Source organism: Nelusetta ayraudi, unplaced genomic scaffold (genome assembly GCF_046127955.1).
Source record: "Nelusetta ayraudi isolate G7.1 ecotype Tasmania unplaced genomic scaffold, CSIRO-AGI_Nayr_v1 ptg000060l, whole genome shotgun sequence".
Taxonomy (NCBI): Eukaryota; Metazoa; Chordata; class Actinopteri; order Tetraodontiformes; family Monacanthidae; genus Nelusetta; species Nelusetta ayraudi.
The window spans coordinates 1,922,267-1,944,753 of NW_027466110.1; the positions used below are offsets into that span (position 1 = coordinate 1,922,267).

The window sequence follows — 22,487 nt, forward strand, 5'->3', positions numbered from 1 at the left end:
GACACTAATAAAGTTTTTTAAGCAAGAAAACTTGTCCCGCGTTTAATTGCAGCTGATGATGGGTGAAATCTCACACCAGGTGTTTTCAGTGAGTTTTCAGACATTTACAGGCTTTGAAAACATTTTTTTTTTTTACGGTTTTCAAGCTCATGTGAAAAGTTTTGCTTTGAAAAAAAGAAACGTCACACAGTGAAAAAAAAAAAGAAAAGAAAAGGAAATTCCAAAGTACCTCGTACCTGCGAGAGCCGCCGAAGCAAGTGTGTTAATTAGGACTTGTGGCGCCACCTATCGAGCAACGTGACTCAGATGAGGTGCCCGCGGCTTGAGGGGGAAGAGACGGGCAGAGGAGGAGAAAATTGCTGAAATCCACAAAGCTCTTGGTTTCCATGAGGTCATGTGTGGTTGAATGTTTTTTTTTGTTTTTTTTTCTTCTTCAAATGGAAACCCAACATTAACACCGCATTAGCAAACGGACTAAAGCCTCACATTTCCCGCAGATTTTCCTGCGCCTCATTCTGAGTTTGAACATAATGACATCAATCCATGCCGGTGATGATCAGATGAAATCACACGGAGGAACTGACGCTGATGAAGTCTCATTCTACAGAATATTTGAATTGTAGGTATGTTCATTATTTACATTTTTTTTTTTTTTTTTAAAGCGGTGTTCTCCTACCTTAACCTGCGCAATCCCAGAATCTGAACCATCATGAAATACGTTTTTATCACCCACCCCCCCCTTTCAAATGAAGGAGCGCCTGTTCCAAATCCTCTTTATCAGTCATGGGATCGGTGCGATGATTGCAAAAACGCCATTGGTTAACGGCGGGGGCATTGCCCTGCTCTGTGTGTGTGTGTGTGTGTGTGTGTTTTGGCGGGGGTGGTAGAGGAGGAGACACGCCCACCTTAATAAAGACTGGACTCTGTCTCTTCCAATCCAGACAATAGGAAAGGAGGAGAGACGACGCGCGCACTCAGCCGAGCATCAGCGCACCTTTGGAGGGGAGAACGCACTCACGCACGCACGCACGCAAGCGCACAACGCCGACACCTGAGAGAGAGAGAGAGAGAGAGAGAGAGAGAGAGAGAGAGAGAGAGAGAGAGAAACCCTCGTCGAGCCGCCTTAATTGTCTCGTGTGAGAGGCCGAGAGAGATCCAGCCAGCCGGGTCCAGTCCAGTCCACGCCAGAACACCGTGTTCCGATGATGTCATACCTGTGGATTCTGCTATTAGGGAGCCTGCTGACTGCCGGCGCCCGTGCGCAAGGTAAATTATCCCCCCCCCCCGCCCGACCCCCTCCCCATCCCTTCCTCAATTGATTGAAGCCAGACGGCTGCAGCTCCGTCTGTCTGGCGCCCGTCCGTCCGTCCGTCTGTCTGTCTTTGTATGCCAGTCATCTCTGTCTCCTTGTCTACCCCTTCCACCACCACCACCTCCTCCCTCTCACCTGTCTGTCTCACCATCTGTTTCCCCTTCACCGTCCACAGCTGCACCGTCCGTGCACTCCCCACCACCACCACCCACCCACCCACCTCCATCCCGCTGGCACATTTCTCCCCATTCACCTTTCAGCAGTCTCAGTCTGCACGTCTGGCTGCCTTCATGGCCGCCTATCCATCACCCCCCCCCCCCCCCCCCCTCTCCAAAAATGAATAAATAATAATAATATTAAACAGCGATCTGTGCGGTCTAATGTGACACCCCTGCTGCCCGCTTCCTTGTCAACTGACCCCCCCCCCTAGTGTGTGTGCGTCGTGGCCACATGCTTTCGGACGCTGGTTCTGAACCAAAGGGGTGTGGTGGTCCCATTGTCCTTCTCGAAGAATTCCAGTCCTTTCTGTCCTCCTCCCATCCCATCTTTTCACCTCCCCACCTTTCTTTTCTCCTCCCTCTGCGCTTGTTTTTTTTTTTTTTTTTTTTTGCACCCTTTCCTTCTCCCTTCCCTTCGTGATGTGGCCCGCTGCCCCAGCTCGCCTTGCTCTCTTTGCCTGGGCAATGATCTCACGTGGTCTGGCGGTACCACAGAGACGGAAGGTGTGAGACGCTTTGGAGGCTGAAAAAAAATGGGGGGGGAAAGTTGGCAGAGGATAAAAGAGTGAAGGCAAAGCTTTTCTTTCATTGTGTAAACAGCATTTCGGTTAAACTGCTCTTCGTTATTGTGCAAACAGAATTCCGTCGAACGTTGGTGCTTTGGGGATGGGAGCCGGGGGCTGAGCTCGCCCTACCGGTTTAATTCGTTTTTTTTATTACCTGTAAAAAGAGGAAGTACACACCCGCACACACACACACACACACACACACACACACACACACACACACAGATGCAACCCACCTAAGTACAAATGCGCAAGCATACATTTCACCGAGGTTCAGGTTACAAACCAGTTCACAGTTTGGACCAAATGAAATGAAGGTATTAAGTTAGTGCCCCATGCCATTTAAGCTGTGTGTTGTATATTGTGCACCCAAGCTGTACAAGTTTGAGGAGTAGGGAGTGTCCTGGTAACAAGATCTAGCCTCAGCTGTAGACAACTCCCCAGCACACACACACACACACACACACACACACACACACTGGTTAGTCTTCCACACGGTCCTCTGCATCTGTGCGTGTTTGAGTGTGTGTGTGAGGGGAAAGTGTGTGGGAGGGTGTGGGCTCCGACCCCAAGGTACGGAGGAGTGGGAGTCGGAGTGAGAGCACTTCATTAGTACATGGGTGTGCAGGTCGACTTCACATCACGTATGTGTCTCCAAAGTGTTCGCAGCTTGTTTCTGTCAGAAAAGTGAAAGACGCACACACAGACACACAGACACACAGACACACACACAGACACACACACACACACACACACACACACACACACACACACACACACACAGCATCTCGTTTCCACCACTTTGCGAGACGCGTTGGTGCCGTCCGCACAATGCAAAGTGAAAAGAGCACTTTGTCCCACAGACGCACAATGGGATTGTGCTTGTCAGGACATTGTCTTGTGTTATGGCCCCGCACACAAACACTCGCACACTCTCAGGTGTACTGTTACAGGGGAGGGCCCGGCCGTCAGGTGAAAGCCTCACCTCGAGCACCCAACAACCCTCCACTTTCCCCCCTCCACCCCTTTCTTTCCCCCCTACCTAATTTACATGCCAAACTCAGGTGACCTCGCACAAGTGCGGCCTCAGGGGGAGCAGAGGAAAGTGGCATTTCTCTCCTCTCGGTGGTTTTGACACTCTCCAGTCTCCGCGTTATGCAAGGCGGGCCGACGCCTCTCTCCGCCTTTGCTACGCCGTGACTTCCCTCAGCAAAGGGGAAAAAGAACGGTAGAGGGAATTAAAAGGGCCGGCATTTTTTAGATTCCTCTCTCATGAGGAAGTGGCATCTGGTGTCGCAGACGACGGCCTTGTCACGAGTCGCCCTTTAATTATCGATGTTGCGTGCCCGTAATCTCATCCCGCTGCTTCCGCACGACATTAAAAAAAAGAGAGAGAGAGAACACTACAAACTGACTAGAACTGCAGATTTCGACATGTGCCAGAGCTGTAGTGCCTCACCTGTGTGATGCAACATGTTCAGTCTTGGTAAAAAACAAAAAAAACAAACCCAAAAACCAACAGCTAAAACTTTTCCTGTTCATTTCTCTTCATTTGCTGTAAATGTGGGAACATTTTTTTTTGTTTCAAACTCTGTTTTGCAAAACACATTAATTATCATTGTAAAGTTCAGCTCTCTGGGGAAACGTGCTTATTTACTTCTTTACTTTTTTGTCTTTCCCAGGGCTCACATGAAAAGATTGCCACCCTTTTCACGGGTTTGTTGTAGAAACGATGTTACCAGCAACACTTGAACTAAACATTAGTGTCACATGGAGACCAGGCGGCCTTCGGACACAGCCAGGGCTGCAGAAATTTATCTGCCAGATCCTCACAAGCTTACCAGTTAAATCCCGCTGTTCAAATGTGCACGAGTGTAAACATGACAACATGCGGTTTTTTACTGTATAGACGTTTATGTGCTGTGTTGCTTTGTGGCCAAAAAACCCGGCAACTCCCTCCCAGACGGAAGGCTCCGGGAAGACGGCCTTAAACTGGACATATCGTGTTAATTAGTGAGCTGTCGAGGTGCTGGGCGGCAGATTTTGTTACCTTTGAACGCGGGCTAAGATCAGCTGTTCCTAACTGTTTCCAGATGCCGCGCTAAGCTAAGCTAATCAGCCCCTTGGCGTTGCGTTTACAAAGCAGGCATGAGAGTTTTGTGGAGTCATAGGGTCCGGGTTTAAGCAAGAATACGAGCATGTTGTGTTAATATGTACATTTTTAAAAATGTATCGCCCTGATTTAAAAGATTTAAAGTTATCACTGCAAAATGAATTTTAATATCCTTTGTGTAGTTTCTAATCTCATTTTTGCACTGCAAAAGAATTTTACATCTTTTGGCACAAAGTCAGTGGACCGATGCCAACCTGCGGCGCCTGTGGAGTCTCAGCATGCCCACCCCAGATCTTCAGATGATTATTTACTTTTGTTCATTGTGTATGTGTGGAGTTTTTTTTTTATGTTTTTATTATTTTTATGGTTATTATCCATTCAAACTTTTTCAAAAATAATACCAAACAATGTAAAGTTGTTGTGTTTTTTTTTTTTTTTTGTTTCACTCGACACTTTCAGAGGCGTAGGTGTTTGCCAATATGACTCAGAGTTAATACAGCAGATGTCTCAGCAAAAGCAGACTCCAAAGAATATGCCGTAGCACCAAAGAGCGCGTTAATGGGTTTATTCAGGTGCAAAGGTTTTCCACAGGACTCTGACTCAGTCTATTCTTTGGATTCCGCTTTTGCTAAAGGAGCCATTATATCAACTTCAAGGGCTGCGTTCTTGATCTGCGGAGGGGCTGAAATGCAAGAGTGAACTTTTTTTTTTTTTTTTTAGCTTAATGGATCACATGGAGCTGCACGGCGTAGCGGTCGTGACTGGCAGGATCGCCATTAGGTTGTTGAGGGAAGTTGTCCAAAAAATGCAGAACCGTGGAAATTTGCTCTTTGTTAGCTTTGTTAGCTTTGTCAGCAGACAGCCTGTTTCTAATCAGGCCAAACAGTGTCACAGTTTTCAGTGAGAGGACCACAATAATCGCCCATTATTTACCATTTTTCATCAGACCGTTTTTCGCAAAGCCCGCCATTCATCTATATAAATCAGTCTCTGGCATTAAGTGTTTCACAAGACGTGTCATCAATGAATACAGGCACTGCGGCAGGCTGAAAAAGAACACAGTGTTACCAGCAGTCTGGTGGTTTCCCACATGTGTAAACTGGTTCAACTTGAGAGTTTTCCTCTAGGGGGGCTTTTAGCAGTTCTAACGCTGCACATGCGGAGCAGTTCCCATACACTAGCGTGCAGCCGTGTTGAAGACACACACACACACACACACACACACACACACACACACAGAGATGACTCATCATGCCTTGAGGGAAAGCTGTGACAGAGAAAGAAATAAAAGAGAGTCCGGGAGGAGGAGGAGGAGGAAGAAGAAGAAGGACAAGAAGAAGAGAGGAAAGAGGGGAAACAGACTTGAGGAAAGGAAGGGGGGGGTGGGGTTGGTTTGAGTGTGTGTGCGTGCAACAGTTTGTCTCACTGCTGCGCTAACGCAAAACAGCTTGCTCAGGGTTTGAGAGTTTGGGGGTGTGTGTGTTGGGGTGGGTGTAGGGGGGGCGGGTGGGGGTGTTGCTGCCGACTTACATGTGTACGAACATGTGCTTGTTTGCGTGTTTGGACCGAAAGGTGTGTGTGCGGGGGGGCGTGGAAGGGTGGCGGGGGGGGCTTTTATGAGTTTAAAGGCACGCATGTGTGCCTGTCTGCGTGCAAATAGGTGTGTGTTTAGGAAGTAGGGGGTTCTATGGTGTGTGTGTGTATTTGTGTGTGTGTGTGTGTGTGTGTGTGTGTGTGTGTGTGTGTGTGTGTGTGCGCGCGTGTGCGTGTGTGAGAGAGCGAGAGAGATAGTTATGGTGAGGAAGTGGCAGACAGATACATGGGGAACAGAATGTTCCATGAGATGGCACGACAAATGGATACACACACACACGCACATACACACACACACACACACACACACACACATAGAGACACACACACACACACATGCACATTACATTACATCATCATCACAGCCGCCGCCTTGTCTTACATGGACAATCGGAGGGTCCGAGTTGACGAGAATTGTCGCACTTTCTTTAGTTTTGTCGTCCACCAATGCAACACACCTGCTGTCGGCGGGTGAGCGTCCGTGAGGACGGTGAAGACAGAGAGTCTTTGTGGTTGCTGCTGTTTGCAACATCGCATCTGTATTTAATATCTAAGTTTCTGGTGCGTCGGGGACCCAAAGCGTGTGCTGAGTCATGCTAATGGCAAATAACCTGAGTGGGCAAAATTTGGTTTTGGGGAGAAAATTTAACAAGGGTGTGAATGTGTGTGTGTGCGTGTGTGTGTGTGTGTGTGTGTGTGTGTGTGTGTGCGTGTGTGCGCGTGTGTGCATCTGTCACCGCCAGTGCTCAGCTCTTGAGAATTTACGGCGCAATGGAAATACTTCAGATGCGTTAGCGCTGCTCTCCCTCAGGGTTTCAGCGACTGATACAATCTGCCTTGGCTCACACCGTGATCCTTTAATGGGAATGCGCTTGGCAGCCAGCAACAGCAGCAAAAGAAAGATATCATGTCATTTCTTTTGTTTGGTTTCTTACGGCAGGCAGAACGGGAGAAGACCTGCGATGCCGAGGCGCCCGATGTGTCTCATGATCCGTCCGTTGTGCACCTGCGCTCGGCCCGGTGCCTGTCGTGTTTTGCAGTGTGTTTGGATTAAAATGACAAAAGAAATATATAATCAAACTCACAAAAGTCTTCTTTTTTTTTAAAAAAGCCACCCAAGGTTGCAACTAACTAACAGGTTTCCAGTCAAGTCATGAACAGCAGTTTAATTAAAAAACAACCGCAAGACCAACAAGCCTTCAAGGCCAACACCAACCGCAGCGAGATCAAGTTCTCTTGAATATGACGACTGAAAACAGCCATGGGACCCGAGGGTGTGAACAAAACACAATATTCTTGATTGCAGTCTGTCAACCATAGGCAGCTTTACTAATGACTTCAGTTTTTAGTTGTTTATGCATTGAAGTTACCTGATAATTTTATCGAAAGTGAATCCAAAAGGCCTGAAGCTATAATTGGGAAGTTGTTTATGGAGAAAGAAGTTACCCAAACAAGAAAAGAAAGAAAGAAAGAAAGAAAGAAAGAAAGAAAGAAAGAGTGCACCGCTCTAATGAACCTGCACCAGGTGCTGCTGAATGCAGACGAGCAGAAAACCATCAAGTCAGGGTTCCCTGTGCTGCCTCAGCTCCTCGCATGCAACAGGGGAATCTCGCGGCGGCGGCTCGAACACACACACACACTCGTCGTGACGAAGGCGTGCGCTTTGTATTTTCTCATTAGTGCCGAGTTGCAAAGCCAGCGCGGAGGTCAAGTCCCGGAGCAGGTCGCGCTCAGGCAGGTCAGGCGTGATTGATGCCTCCGTCAGCCGCTAACGGCCGGCCGAACAGAGTGCGCACATCAGGAACTCATCAGGCCAGGGTGTGGCTCTGTGAGCGTGCACGTGCGTCCGTGCGCGTGCACGCCCGTGCTCACGGTTGTCGCAGAGCGCGTTGAATACACGAAATCTTAGCAGCCTTTCTTGTCATTTTTTATTTTGTTCTCTTTAAAATAGCAGATGGGCCGAGGTGTGTTTTCAATTTCCATTTCAGCCGTCGGTTCCCTGCGAACCGGCTACGGTCGACATGACTGCAGTTCTTAAAAGTTTCTGGGTTGCTCAACTCGCTGGCAAAACGAGCGCAGAGCGTAGAGACTCGCTGTAAAAGCTACGCTGCTAATCAGGAACAGACATCTGGCATTTTCTGGTGAAGTCAAAACAAATTTTCCCTCCTTGTTTTTTGTTTTTTTTTACAAACAAAAACAAAAACAAAAACCAAATAGTAACGTTGCTGATGATCGATCAATGATCGATAACACAGGCTTCGAGGTAGCCGGGCGGGCTTTAAACCACCACCGTCCAATGAAATCTCCTGCTGTTTTTCCTGAGGAAGATATATTCCATCTAATGGAATGCGTATTTACTATACGCTTGCGAGGAGGGCATTATAAATCTTTAAAATCACGTCTTCTCTAATTACATCGATTTTCTTTGGCTTAGAACGTTGAAGAGAACCATTCTCTGTCTCGGAAGAGATATGAGAGGCTTCTCCATCCCCAGTCTCAGCACCTTTAATAAATTCATGAGGTCCAATGATTGCAGCAAACGCCTCACCGGCAGTTTTATTATTTCTTGTCATTCCCCAGTGACGCTGATCCCGGTTCTTCAGCTGCGTGTTTGGGATGGATTTTCTCAGAGTGATGAGATTCTGTCAGTCTTTGTCTCTGACCTTGACAGGCGTTGGAGCGAGTCTGAATAGTATTTGATGTTTTGTTTAACTTTATCACAAAATCGTACAATATTAGAAATCTGCCCCTTCATAATTTTTAATGTCAGCTGTCAAAACAGCGTTTGGCCTCCCAGACCGAGACCTTTCGGGAACATTGCAGATGTTTACAGGATGTGCAATGTTTTCCAAAATGACATTGTTCCTCCTTTTGTTTGTTCCTCAACAGCTGAAAAACTCTGCTTTGAATATCAAATGTCAAATTTCGTATTTTTGGTATTGGTATGTTGGTGGTATACATAAATATATAAATAAAACCATATCCTTCCTGACTCAAGCATACTCTGTAGCATCTGTATTCATATTTCTTGTCAAGATTGTCCTAGTAAAGGCAAAACAATGCAAAAGAGTGATTTGGGCCTATTTCTTTGTAGAAGATGCAGCCCAGACAGACGAGGGAGCAGCACCACCAGACGTTCCCGTGAGCGGAGACCAAGATCAGGTCTGTGTTTCAACCTTTTTTTGTATGAGAAAGGTAATTTCTCATATATTTGAGGCTATTTTTGAGGACGCAGTCTCTGTTTTCACTGTCGAATTGAAATCAAATCCGTGTTTGTGTTTGCAAGGTCTTCTCTAGCATGACATCATCTTAAATGATAATTTCTTCATGAGATGTGTATGTCTGGGGCTGGGTACAGGATGCACCAGCGAGTGAGCATGATGTCGCGGACCCTAATTCAGAAGGTGATCAGCCAGATCCTGCTGCAGATGAAGGCTCACAAGAAGAGGCTCCTGCAGCCGATGATGCAGCCGATGATGCTGCCGATGATGCTGCCGATGATGCCGCCGATGATGCGGCCGATGATGCTGCCGATGATGCGGCCGATGATGCAGCCGATGATGCGGCCGATGATGCGGCCGATGAGGATCCTGCAGCTGGAGACACGGAAGCAGATGATGCTGCTGGCGGAGACGCAGATGCAGATGCCCCTGCAGATGGAGATGCAGCAGATGATGCACCTGCAGATGGAGATGCAGCAGATGACGCTCCTGCAGATGGTGACACGGATGCAGATGCTCCTGCAGATGGTGACACGGATGCGGATGCACCTGCAGCCGGAGACGCAGACGCAGCTGGAGACGCAGATGCGGACGCTCCTGCAGATGATGATACGAATGTAGATGCTCCTGCAGCTGGAGACGCAGATTCGGATGCGGATGCTGACGCTCCTGAAGCTGGCGACACGGATGCAGATGCTCCTGCAGCCGAAGATGCAGACGCAGACTCAGATGCTCCAGCAGCTGGAGACGCAGACTCAGATGCTCCTGCAGCCGGAGACGCAGACGCAGACTCAGATGCTCCTGCAGCCGGAGACGCAGACGCAGACTCAGATGCTCCTGCAGCCGGAGACGCAGACTCAGATGCTCCTGCCGCTGGTGACACAGATGCAGACCCCCCTGCAGGCGGTGACGCAGATGCACATGCTCCTGCAGCTGGAGAAGCAGACACATCTGCACAAGGTAGTCAGTGAATACCAAGTATAGCAGCTCTTTATTTTAAGTCAGAGTAAGACGCAAGTTTAATTCCAATTCCATACCTTTATTTTGCAATTAGTTTAGATTCACTTCACAAGCGGGAGAGAAAAGACTTTAGAGTTTAGAGCAGGTAAGAACTTACAGCAGCAAACCTCCTCGCCTCGTGCACGGTGCTATCACAAGTGCCCAATTTTAAACAAACAATCATGAAAGCGAACACCCCAGCGTGGCCACAGACTGGCAGAGCCGGAGCCCGAGGGGCCACCTTCCAAAAGTGTCCACTTGAGCAAGATTTATGGGCTCGTGCCCGACTGCTTCGTGCTGATTGGGCGGCCCGACGGGGCTTTACTGCTCCCTTGAATGTCAGGTTATTTGGAGGCGATGGAACGAGTGACACCTGTTAACCTCCTCATGTTAACAGTTCCAGACAGGGGACCACATGTCTGCAAGGCTCGGAGAGGGTGTCTGCCTGCCGGCGTCGCAGGGCTGAAGCTTAGAGAGCATGAAGTTGGCTTTGGTTTTGTTTTTGAGCTTGACAAACCCTGTCTGCCTCATCATTTCACCGGGTATTGATTTTTAGAATCGGTTTGGGAAGAAATACTTGCTTTTTGAAATATTGATGCTCTGCTACAACTACTCCTCTGCTCTTTTGCAAAATAAATATACCAAGAAAGAGACTGAAGGTTAACACTTTTGCCTCAAAGCAGACGTCTAAAAAATAAACCAGACCACAAGAGGCATTCTCTCCCATTCACCATGTCCATGTGTCAATCATACTGCCCTTCCCTGAGTCAAAGTTGCCTTTTTTATTTTCTCTGCCGCTTCGATTCAGACCCCGCAGTCCCTGACGCTGCCAAAGATGAGCAACCGGCTGACGACAAAGACGATGACGCAACCTCCAACAACGATGACACGCCTGCTCAGGGGGTCAGTTGCACATCACCTTTCTCGTGGGTGCAATGAATGATAAATTTGCAAGTGCACAAATACAAACAGAGATGGCATACGGAAGCCCTTTGGCATGAGATTGCGTGTTTTCAACAGAGCCAGCCTGACGGCAGCAGTGACTCCGATCCCTCGGTGGCGGACGACAAGAGCGATTCCGACAAGCCGGCCGATGGTAGTGAAGCAGTCGATCCCGAACCAATAGTCCCAGCAGTCAGAAGAGCAGAACATGCCCCCATCCCTGGAGGTATGAAAAACACGTGTTTCTAAGGTATTTAACCTCAGTCGTGAAGAAAGAATTGCCCCTAGCACGTTTCCATGTTACTGTTCTAAAAGCAGGAAGGACACCCATGCTGCGTGTGTGTGCATCACTAGCATGCATGTGCTGGTTGGAAATCTTCAACAGCGACAAACACCTTGGCTTTGCACTTCCAACCTGTTTACTTTGCAGTCCGGTGGGACATTTGTTCTAATTAAAAAGAACTGGGTGGATTTATATAATACCGCTCTCTTGTTATCTTACCCTCAAAGTTTGAACCTAGCGCAATAAGTCAAATCGCACTCGGCCGCCGCCCTGCCGTCGTCTGATCCCAGGAAACCCCCAGAAATTGCCGGTGCTATCCTTACTATCATCCGTCATTTTAAAGAAATGACTCGTCCTTCTTCTATGCAGTATCATATATCAGTTTGCCGTTACTCCCTTTTTTCTTAAACTGTGGAAACAGATGTGGATTTGTGTGAAATGAGATGAATCACTCTGAGACTTTTTTTGCACCGCTTTTCACTCCCACAAATGAGATGTTTGGGTTATCAAAAATAATTATTTCAATGGATCATTTGAATTTTTGTGAAGTGAGTTTGAAAACAAATGGAAGGTCTTCTTGTCGGAATGTTGCAGAAAAACGGTTGTTTTTCAATCAAACGGCTTTGAAGATGTTTCTGCAGCTAAAGTTACATATTTAACCAGTAAAACAAAGACAGCCTTTGTCTTGTAATACCGCTTTGTTCCTCCGGAGGCTGTTTTGTTTTTTTCATTCTATGGCCTACAACCCAACACTCTGTTTGGGAAACTGTTTAGCAGGACCTAAAAGTTTGGTCTGTTTACTTATCAGACTAAATGTTCACAAAGTCTATTAAGTCAACAAAATATAAATATGTTGCATTATGAAATCGAAGCTTTTCTAGCTGAAATTACTTTCGGATGTCATTTCAAAGTGGGATAAAGAAATAAATCTTGGATTGTCTCTCTGCAAACAGCTCCAGATCCGCTCATCACCAATCCTTGATCCATTTATGGAATTTGAACTAACTTTGTTGTTAGCGCCGCCCCTCTGTCAACTCAAACTGCCCTCCTTTAGATCTCAGAGACGGTTATTTAGACATCCACATCCTATCCGCCAAAGTTTTAAAGATCAGAATTTTTCCAGACCCACAATGTGACTCAGTTTTTCGTTGAAATAACATTCCTGTTTTTCTATTTTAATAGATATAAAAGGCAGTTTGGAAGGAAAGTAAACCAGATATTCCGCCTAACTTTTGTGTTTTTGGAACATAATGACACACCCTTGGGTTTGATCAGGGCCTTCCTCCTTCGGGGAATAGTAGTTTCATTCATTCTGATTACAGAAGCATCTGCTGTTTGATGTGATGGTGAATTTAAAGAATATGAGCTTTGTTTGAGATCTCATGATCTGCTGGGAGCACATTGGGCGAGCAGTTAGAAACGACTCAGCGCCGGCGCTCGGTTTGCATGCCAAGGCAGCTGAAGCACAGAGGTTTCAGCGCACAAATCAGAAAGCTGATTCCAACTTCGGCTGGCTTGAACCAATCATCCAGCATCCAGTGAGTAGAGGGAAAAGCCACCAACCAGCTGTTGGTGATGGCGAGGAAGTCTGTGGCCGTGACAGACATGCGGTTCACCCAGTTACCTTCCAGATGATGGCTACAGTGAAACCTTGAAAGACTTGAAAGTCTTGAAAGTCTTGAGGACGTGAAAAGGTCTCGGCTGAAACTGTAAATCAGCTCTTCAGCAGCACGTTCCTTTGTGACGAGTGGCGCTCTCACTTCGCTGCATGCGCTTTGTGTAATCAAACGTCACAAGGCTTTCATTAAAATAAAATTGTTTAAAAAAAAAAACAAAAAAGCCTCAGACTCTTTTGTAGAGCAACCATCTTGTGTGTTGTATGACTCACTGGTGCGTGCTCCTGATGACTATAGCCGAAAGTCAAACTGAGGGTTGCTGTTCAGATCAGAGTCGAGACTAAAGTGACAAAAAAAAACTCTCTAACGACGGTTGACTTGGCAGTGCAACATGCAAAACAACGACAACGAGGAGATTCCCCTCCCCTCTGCAGCGACTATGTAATAACTCTGTAATAACTTCTTTCCAGCGGGTGATCTCAACCAAGAGGATGCTGTGGGAAAGGACACCCTCGGGGACAGCTCATCACAGAGCGGGGGTAAGTCACTACTGCCACTGCTGTCTGTTGATTTTTATCAGTGTTTTCGAGTTTTGTTAATCTCTCCCTGATGTGCTGTACGGCATATCTGACATTTGATCTGTTGGAGCAAAAAAAAAAAAAAAGAAAGATAAAAAGATGCCGGTAGAGTTTGAAAGCATCTGCTCCTCCCACCCCCTCCACAGTTTCTTTTTCATCTTTATTTGTACGAGCCTTGTTTGCGTCGGGACTCAAACAGTGGGTGATCAATTACTGGTCTTTTAATTGGCGGGTCTGGCCCGATGCCAGCGGCACGACTTGACGACCGAATAATGAAGCCAAAACAATCAAAACAATCAACAATCTGAGAGATTGCGCCGCGAGGACGCGCCACCGCCACCAGCAGGAAGGACGCCGAGACGAATCTCCGCAGAACATTTAGACCTGCAAGAAAAGAAAACCAGTCGTCTTTCAGCTGGAAATGGTTTCAAGATGCCGCTCGATGAAACAATCACGTGTGTGTTTGCGCGGCGAATCTCTGGGATGAGGTTCATCGTAATTACAAGGCAAGCGGCTTCTTCCTCATTGTTACCTCCCGAGCTGCGAGAGAGTCGACTCTCGAGCCCCGCGGAGCAATTTTTGACTGACACAAACCTTTCAACGCTAATTTATCTGCGGTCGCCTCTCCCAGTGCCCCCAGAGCCCCCACACACATACACACCCCACGCAAAGCTGATTCATCTAAATAGCTGTAATCATTTCGAATCTGGTGAAAGGCCCTCTCCTTTTGTGCGCCGCCATTAGCGGCTTTGTCAAGTCGCAGCAGGTAGGGAACCGCCGCGAGGTCCCCGGGGGCGAACACAAACGTGCGCAAGGAGAAAGCGACGTGTGGGTTGTTCGTTTTGCATGTTTGAAGATCAGGAGGGGCATGTTTCTGCCTCGCTGCGCTGCCGAAAGCTTAACAAATCCTCCGGGGGGGTCACGCTGCTGGAAACGTGGCTCCGGTTCACCCCTGAATGCCTGCATGTCGTTAAGCCATCGCAGTCGCCTTCTCCCGCGTTTGCACGGCTGCTCTCCGTTAACTGACCAGAGGCTGATATGATTGCTCTCCTATCACTTTTTGCTTGTTAATTTTTTTTTCCCGTCTTTCCCTCTTTTCTGCTTCAGCGCATGTCTCTGGCGCCACAGGAGATGGTAAGATATACGCATCTCTCCCCCCTTCCCCTCCCCCCCCAGTGTGTCTGTGTACAAAAATGTGCATTGCAAAAGAAAAAATAAAATCACGGCCCCTCATCTTCAGTGGAAAGAAATCTGATGGAATCCCGCGTCGGATACGCTGGTAGCTATGCAGCCATGAGTTTCTCCCTGGAATTTGGACGGAGCAGTCAGGAAGTTATCAGGGCGCCTCTGGCAACAACAGGATGCAGGATTCAGCGGAAAATGTCCTCTCCGCTCTCGTTTTAGCTCAAACAATCTCAGACCCTAAAGTTTTTTTTTTTTTACATTTTCACCCAAAAATATGAATTGTCACTCCTCAAACGGAGTGACAGGTGTTTATGCCTCTTCATATAAATGATCTGCGCGGTCGGCTGTTCATGCCAGGGATGTTTGTCAACGTGCCCTTGTGAAACTGTTAAACCCGTTTGTGCCTGTCGCTAACCGTATTTGTTGTGTGTCCTCTCTTCCCCACTCGCAGACAAGCCCGAGGGGAAAGGTGAGTCATCGCCTCTTTCGCCATCCTCCTTCCTCCCCTCCCCACCTATCCTCCCGCTTTGTGTTGTGCACAAACGCACGGGAAAAAAAAAAACCCACCCACACCCCGCAGTGCCCCTAGACACACCTACGATGCGAGCCCTCCTCCCCTGACGCCCTGTCCGGCGCTATAAAAGGCCCTGCGCGGCTGCAGCTGCTCCGTGGCATTCCTCCCGGCCTCTTTGCTCACTTTAACGCCGGACCAGGCCCCCACAGTCCAAGATGGCGGCCCATTCATTTCAATGAAGTTGCTCAGTCGGCGCATACGAAAAAAAGCATTAATGGGCCCATAGAGCATGTGCGGTAGTGTCACTTCTGTAACTCACATGATCTATTTGGCCAATCAGAACGATTCTGGAGAACGTCACGTACAGACACGTACAGCCAATCAGAACGAGCTGAGACACAGCAGCACGTACGACGTTGTGACGTCTGGCAATAAACTCTTTTCTGAGGATTCTCTGACCTTTATCGTTTTTTTAAAACGGCTAAAAGACCACAACTGAAAAATCTACAATAGAAAGATTTGATATGAATTGCGTTCCAGGTCACAGTCGTCCTGTCAGTCGTTTTAAAGGCGTTTATTTTTCTATTGTGGTCTACGGGGAAAGAAATGCTTTTTTTGCCCATTTGCTGCAGTACCTCGAGTGGCCACTGGGAAAAATCATCACGCCGCCATATTGGGGTCTCGCACATCCGTCTTCGCAACAGGAAGCGCTTTTCAAACCTGTCTTGCCAGCAGTGGAAAAGTTGTTTGTCACTTTATCACAGCAGTCGGAGCAGCCGCACCTTCGCGAGTGTTTTCTGAGGGCTCTTTACAAGCTGGACACACGAGAGGATTGTTAAACGTTCCATCTGGCGTGCAAAGTTAAAAATCCTCGAGGTTTGTTTGGTTAACTGTTCCCGAAGAGGTTAAGACAACATGGATGCAATGGAGAAAAAAAAAAAAGATTCCTATAGAAGCCTTTAGGTGCAACCTTTTGCCCCATTCGTCAGTCATCTTGACCCTCGCCCTCAGCTTCAGTCCCTGGACATGAAAGACTTCACCCTGGTCAATGATTAGCTTCCATTTTCACTCTTGGTTTACTCACCGTCACTATAAAAAGGGAATAAAAAAATGGTTGTAAGTACACAAGTACACCAGCATAAAGGTTTATGCAACGACAGACCTTACTGCAGCTCCCATAGTCGACCCCCAATGCCCCCCAACACCGCTCCCCTCAGTCTCCTTGCAGCCTACAGACATGCGATAGGGGCTGAGGCTGCTGACCACATATGTTCCCACACGTTTTTGCCATCCGTCTGCCCCTCGTGGACGCTGCCTGGGTGTTTATCTCTTTGCATATGTGTGTGTGTGTGTGTGTGTGTGTGTGTGTGTGTGTGTGTTTGTGTGTGTGTGTGTGTGTCGACTTTCACCTCCGTGAGCTTGCACGCCAACTCTTCCTCTCCGACTTTGACTCACATCACTCTTTGTTTTTTTTTATCCCCCCCTCAATTTCGCTGACTCACCCGCTGCCTCGTAATTTATGTGGAGTCACGTAAGCCCTCTGACTCACGCCACACCCATGAGTTTCTCAACTCTGCTTGTCGCAAAATTAACTGCTCGCCGACTCTTTCTTTCATGCTTTTCCCCCCCTCCTTTTTGCATACTTGGAACGTGACACGCTCCGATAAATCCCGCCATGCTGCAACCCCTCTCCGCTTTCATCCATCCATCCCTGCCTTTCCTCGTCCAAAAGGAAGGAAGGAAGGAACTGATAACGGATAGAAAACACATATAAAAAGAAAATTGATGCCAGTCGATTAGTTTAGGGAGACATTTTTTTCTTGCCTTTTGTTGCAGATGTTATTTCATCATCAAACCCTAAAATCAAGTCATTTTGCTGCCAACCTTGGAACAAATATCATCAGAGAGTCTCATCAGCAAGTTTTATGAAAGTTTGCTTTGAAATATGAGGTCATGCACCCTATAAAGTCTGATCCAGTAAAGCTTAAAGCAAATACACTGGTTACGAGCGTAAATAATTTACATCTGCCATGAGGTCATTTAAGCTTTCATTCTATTAGAAGGAAGAAGCACCTCCGGCATGTACAGTAAGGTTTAAACAATATCCAGTTTTCAGCCAATCAGCGTTAATCGGTTGTTTAAAGTGTTTAAAGTCTATTTTTAGAGGTAGACTGACGGTAAATAAAAAAAAACTTCCAGAAGCTAACTAACTATTGACACAGAGAGGACTTGTGTGCCTGCTATGACACATCACGCAGACCCCCCCCCGACTTTCAGAGTCGCAGCAACAGGTTTGCCGGCGTTGAGAGATTTATGCTGCGTAAAATTACAGCACACGCAGGTGAATGGAATCAGAAACCGCCGGAGGTGATCTCTCACTCTCTTTCGCCTACTGCACTGCGGTCACACACGCACACGTTACCTAACGCGACTCGCTGGTGAATTTCCAGGCATGGTTTCGGGCTGCCGGCCGTCACCTGGTGGCGACAGCTGATCACTGCATGACCCTGTTGCTCAGGCCTGGAAGAATTGGAGTAGGATAAGAAAAGTTTCCGCTGTGTTTTCTGCTGTAACTAACAGACTGCCACCTCTCCCCCCCCCCCCCCCCCCCCCCCCCGTTTTCCCCCTTTTCTTTCCTCAGGGGCTGGCTCCGGCTCCTTGGCGGGCATCCTGAGCGCAATTATCGTGGCAGCGGTGGGAGCAGTGGCTGGATACTTCACCTATCAGAAGAAGAAACTGTGCTTCAGCAACCGACAGGGTAATTATTTTTGCCTCTGATTTTGTCACCGCTGCGCTCGATGACTGACACTTGACTCACTGTTGCTGTTCAAAGCGTTTAATCGGAAGCCAGAAATTGCAGATTTTCTTTTTAACTGAAGCGTTTCGCTTCTTACCGCCTTTCGTCAGAAATAGGTGTGGCAGCAGTGTGTGTGTGTGTGTGTGTGTGTGTGTGTGTGCTGGACGCCGGCAGTTCCTCTTACTCAGCCTTACATCAGTGTTGTCAATTGCTATCAGCTGTCTTTTTCTCTGACACAGACAAACACACGTGCGTGCGGAGGCACACACACACACGCACGCACATCTTGGACGCCGCTTCAACCAAATCAGCAAATTTTTCATTTACAGTCAACAGCAACAATAGGCCATTCAGCGGGGCAGTGTTGAAAAGTCAAACTCAGAATTAAGGTTGCAACCTTCAGCGTTTATGTCGACGGCGAGAATTTATGGTACGTGTGAGTGAACATCGCAAACGAGCGCTGAAGACACAAATTTTCCACCAGCGGCGGTGAGATCAGGCGCAGGATCTTTAGAAACTCCCCCTCTGGTGTTTATGCTTTAGTGCTTTTAGTCACGATCAGTGAGCTGAACGCTTGTGAAACCCGAATTGACAAGCGATGACTTGATGCCTCTCTGTTTGTTTTTTGTCCTTTTTCGTCTTATTCCGTATAGAAGCAGATCCGGAAGCTGCACGCAAGGCTGATGCGGCAGAGGCTCAGGCGGATCCCCAGGGTACGACACACACACACACGCATGCCCACATACACACACACACACGCGTGAACACACACACACACACAGATCCAGACAAAAAGTGATCAAACACATCCATTTTAATGAGCTCGCTGTGTTTGTTCTTCCCTTTTCTGCAGTCCTGAGCAACCTGTTGAACTCATCCTAGAACAGCGACCATCACACGACTGCCCCAACCAACTGCGGGCAAAAGCACAGTGGAAATCTCACTGATAGGCTCTGCTTCCTTTAGAGCTAAAGTACTGTGACGCCCAAGTGGGCTGTCTGTTTGTGTGAGTGTGTATGTGTGTGTGCGTGTGTGTGTGTGTACGCGTGTGTGAGTGTGTATAAGTGTATGACTGTCTGCGTGTGCATCATTGACTGATATGAAGATGGACGACTTTTCTGCCAATAGCTGTTAGTTGGATCGTAAAATCCTCCGCTCCCTCTGGTGGCTGGTTGCAGTGTGGCAACTCAGCTCAATCTACTAGCTTATGCATTATTCCGTACGCATGGTGATTTCTGGTCCGTAGTATCCTGACGGCATCTTTCCGCAAGTCACCCTTTGCGGATGATGTTTCCAGTCTTGAGTTTGCTGTTTCGATGCCGTTAAGAGGGCGGTGACGCGCTGCCAGGCAGCCGAGCCCTGTTCTGGATTGGAATAAAGGAAACAAGAGACGTGTCGTCCGTCTTCATGTGCGTCCATGGTGCTCGTGCCCGAGGAGTGGACGCACGTGCACAGCAGGGCTTTTTTTTTTTCTGATCGCAAGATGTCACGCATAGGGTGAAGTCAAAGCGATCGGCCGTGCTTTGTGCTCTCATGGAAACCCCCACAGTTTAAAGAGATTACAGCTGAGGTTGCCTAAACACAAGACCACATTTAAAAAAAAAAAAAAAAAATAGAATAAAAATTAGAGATGGATATTTATGTCGTGAGAACTAAAAAAGAAAAAAACATTGTTATTTTCTTTGTGATTGTGAGTGTGCGCGTGTATGTCTGCGTCGCACGCCAATTACATGTTAGACTGAGCCAACCGTCTCCCATCTGGAAAATCCACTGGATCCCTTCAGACTGTGTCCCTGCAACGCAACTGTGTGACGGAGGGGTTCAGAGCGAGTAGAAGTAGGGCGACATCCTGTTGCACGAGTATTAAGGACGCTGTTAAATAGTCTGGTGTGTTTATTAGGCTTCTGATGTCAGTAAGTGTGTGTGTGTGTGTGTGTGTGTGTGTGTGTGTGTGTGTGTGTGTGTGTGTGTGGATTTGTGTGTGTAAATGTGTTGTTTTGCTGGTGGATGAAAGGGGGCCCAGCCATGGGTTCCCTGCTGCCACCACTTTCCTTTGTTCACTAGATGAAACAAAAGGTGCGTGACACTTAGAACGGACACACTAAAGAACACAGCAGAAAGTGCTTTTTTTTTTGTTTTGTTTTTTAATCAAAAAATAACAACGTTTGAGAGGTGAGCTGAAGCGAGGCGGGCGACGCCTAATCTGAAATTTAATAAAACAAAAAAATACGACAAAAAAAAAAGTAGAGAAGCAGAGACGTTGACCTTAGACATTGTTTTCGATGTGTGTGTCAGTCTAGTTGTGTTGCAGTAACTTCTCCTCTCTAGTGCCTTCTACTGGCACAGCCTGGCTTGACCGATCGGCAGACACAGACAGAGGAGCAGTGGGACAGCGAGAGTGAAAACAGGGCAATATTGTAAATGAATGTTTACTATAATATGAGGATTTAACAAGAAAAACATTACAACAAATGGGGGAATGTATGATCTTGAATATCGTTTCGGTGGTTATAAAAAGGCTTCTTCTTGTACATAAATGTAACAGCTGCTGTGTTTGTGTCCATATGGTTCCAATTTATTTTCTTTGAAAAGAAAAACTCAGTTCATCTTCTGTTGGTACTTTCAGTGGTGAAACCGTCCTCGTCGTGTGTCTCTTTGGTTGAACAAGCCAGCCGCTGTCACCGTGTTTCTGCATCGTTTGTGTGTGTGTGTGTGTGTTTTTTCACCTGTGGTTTTGATAATGAATTTCTGCATTGTGCAGTCAGAGCCAAACCGTGGCCTTTCATTAAATGCCTCGTTGTGCAATTTTGTCGTGACTGCTGGGAGAAACAAAAGCAACAACAGCAAAGTTCGCAGCAGTCAAGACTGAAATTAAAAGCCGACGCCGTTTTTTCTTTTTTTTCTGCCGCTGTAGCACAAAAAATATCAACTTCTCTGATTGTATTTTTGTCGCCTTGCCTTTTTTTTTTTTTTTTTACTTGCTCCGCTCCCTTTAAAAAAAAAAAAAACACTTTGAATTAGGGTTGTAGAGGTTGCATAATGCTGTAGTTCAATGTAAAATGATTTACTTGTATAAAGCACCATATATTTGCAATACAGGACAGAGACTGTTTGCCGACAGCCTAGCCTCGTGATGAGAAATAACCGTCTGTGGTGTCAAATATCGATTAATCCTCCTGTGTAGGCCGTGAGTCCAGGCCCTGTTTGAAATGCCTTCACTAACCTCTAACCCTGTGATAGACAGAATCTCTGAACAACACTTAGGAAGATGTCACGGGGGTCAAACCTGATGTGCACCAAACGCAAACAGAAAAGAGTGCAGAGCATTTCGGATGTAGCCGCCGATGCCTTTTTGAAAATGGGGGTCGTGCCCCTTTGGAGGAGTCAAAGTCGAGTCGATGATTGAGATGACTGAAATCCTCCCCCGAGCGCGAGGTTGACCCGCTGCCGTTGTCAGCACCGCGGTCCTCCGCTGCCTCCGGCCCCAAGCCGCTCGCATTCCTCGTAAAAAAAAAACGAAAAAAAAAACACACACGACTGGAGCGCAGCATCCAAACGAGATTGTAAAACGTTATGACCTGCTTTGGCATCAATCATTGTGTCTGACCAGTCCTGCCTTATGTTGCCTCTTGATTTTTATTTCCAGAGAGGAGAACTGAGAACAATGTCGTCGTCTCTACAAAGGAGATGGACAACGCAGGTGTTTTCTAATTGATTTTATTAACGCGGTTTCTATGGGAGAGGCCATTTCCTATGGTGTGCACACTTTGATTCATACAGGCACTTCATATTCTGATTCCGACTTGTGACTCTTCCTCATTATTTAAATCTTCTGTATTTTTCCCCCCTTCATTTTGTTGATTAACTGCCTTCTTAATTTTTTGACATCTGGTGTTGTTCTTCTGGAATTCTGTAAATAATGTTTAAGGAGTCAAATAAAAAGTTTTTGTGGGAGCCTGAGTCTTGTTTTTCTATATGTGTGCGCTTGCGTGCGTGTCCTCATCTCAGTTATGCAATTTGAATACAACTATTTTTACTGTTTAGCGTTCAGCCATCGTAAAACATGGCACGGAAGGCCTCTGGTAGTTTTGGACACAGGATGTGTAGACATTTTCCACATTCGCAAGTGATGAATCAGTGATTGATGGTGACAGGTCTATAAAATCACACCTGGGAAATTAAAAATGTGGGAACATCCTCGGGTGTTAATGGTCAGGCACACATACACGTGAGTCAAGCTGTCGTCACACACCGACGCAGGGTCTCAAGTAAAACGTGTGAAATTGGGCTTTTGTTTTGTTTGTTTTTTTGAAGAGTTTCAGTATTGAAATATCTCAGGCATAAGCTAACATTTGAATGTTGTATGACTGAAGTGGTCATCATTATCTTTTGAGTCTATTTCTTCTTCAAACACCGTGTCTTTAACCAGGACTTTCTCAAGAACAAGTGAATAAAAAATAAATGAATAAGATGTTGGTTGTATTTTTTTTTTTGTTCTATCTTAACATTCAGAGCCGACACGAAAAAAAGAAAAAAAACTGGCTGCCATG

The 22,487-nt window shown here is 46.9% G+C and overlaps 1 protein-coding gene across 3 annotated transcripts; it reads left to right on the forward strand.

Annotated features, from left to right (window-relative positions):
* The first annotated feature begins 941 nt into the window (after window positions 1-941).
* LOC142897415 (uncharacterized) lies at window positions 942-21,891 on the forward strand. 3 transcript variants are annotated; one of them, XM_076039736.1, is made up of 13 exons: window positions 942-1,053; window positions 1,092-1,266; window positions 8,897-8,964; window positions 9,161-9,713; window positions 9,780-9,983; window positions 10,831-10,925; window positions 11,043-11,190; window positions 13,334-13,402; window positions 14,549-14,575; window positions 15,078-15,095; window positions 17,782-17,898; window positions 18,591-18,650; window positions 18,791-21,891. In XM_076039736.1, exons 2-13 carry the CDS (start codon window positions 1,203-1,205, stop codon window positions 18,817-18,819), a joined length of 1,452 nt encoding a protein of 483 aa, XP_075895851.1. In that variant the 5' UTR covers window positions 942-1,053; window positions 1,092-1,202; the 3' UTR covers window positions 18,820-21,891. The 3 variants fall into 3 exon arrangements, with proteins under 3 accessions (XP_075895851.1, XP_075895849.1, XP_075895850.1); XM_076039734.1 differs by having other exon boundaries at window positions 9,161-9,983; XM_076039735.1 differs by lacking the exon at window positions 14,549-14,575 and having other exon boundaries at window positions 9,161-9,983.
* The last annotated feature ends 596 nt before the right edge of the window (window positions 21,892-22,487 follow it).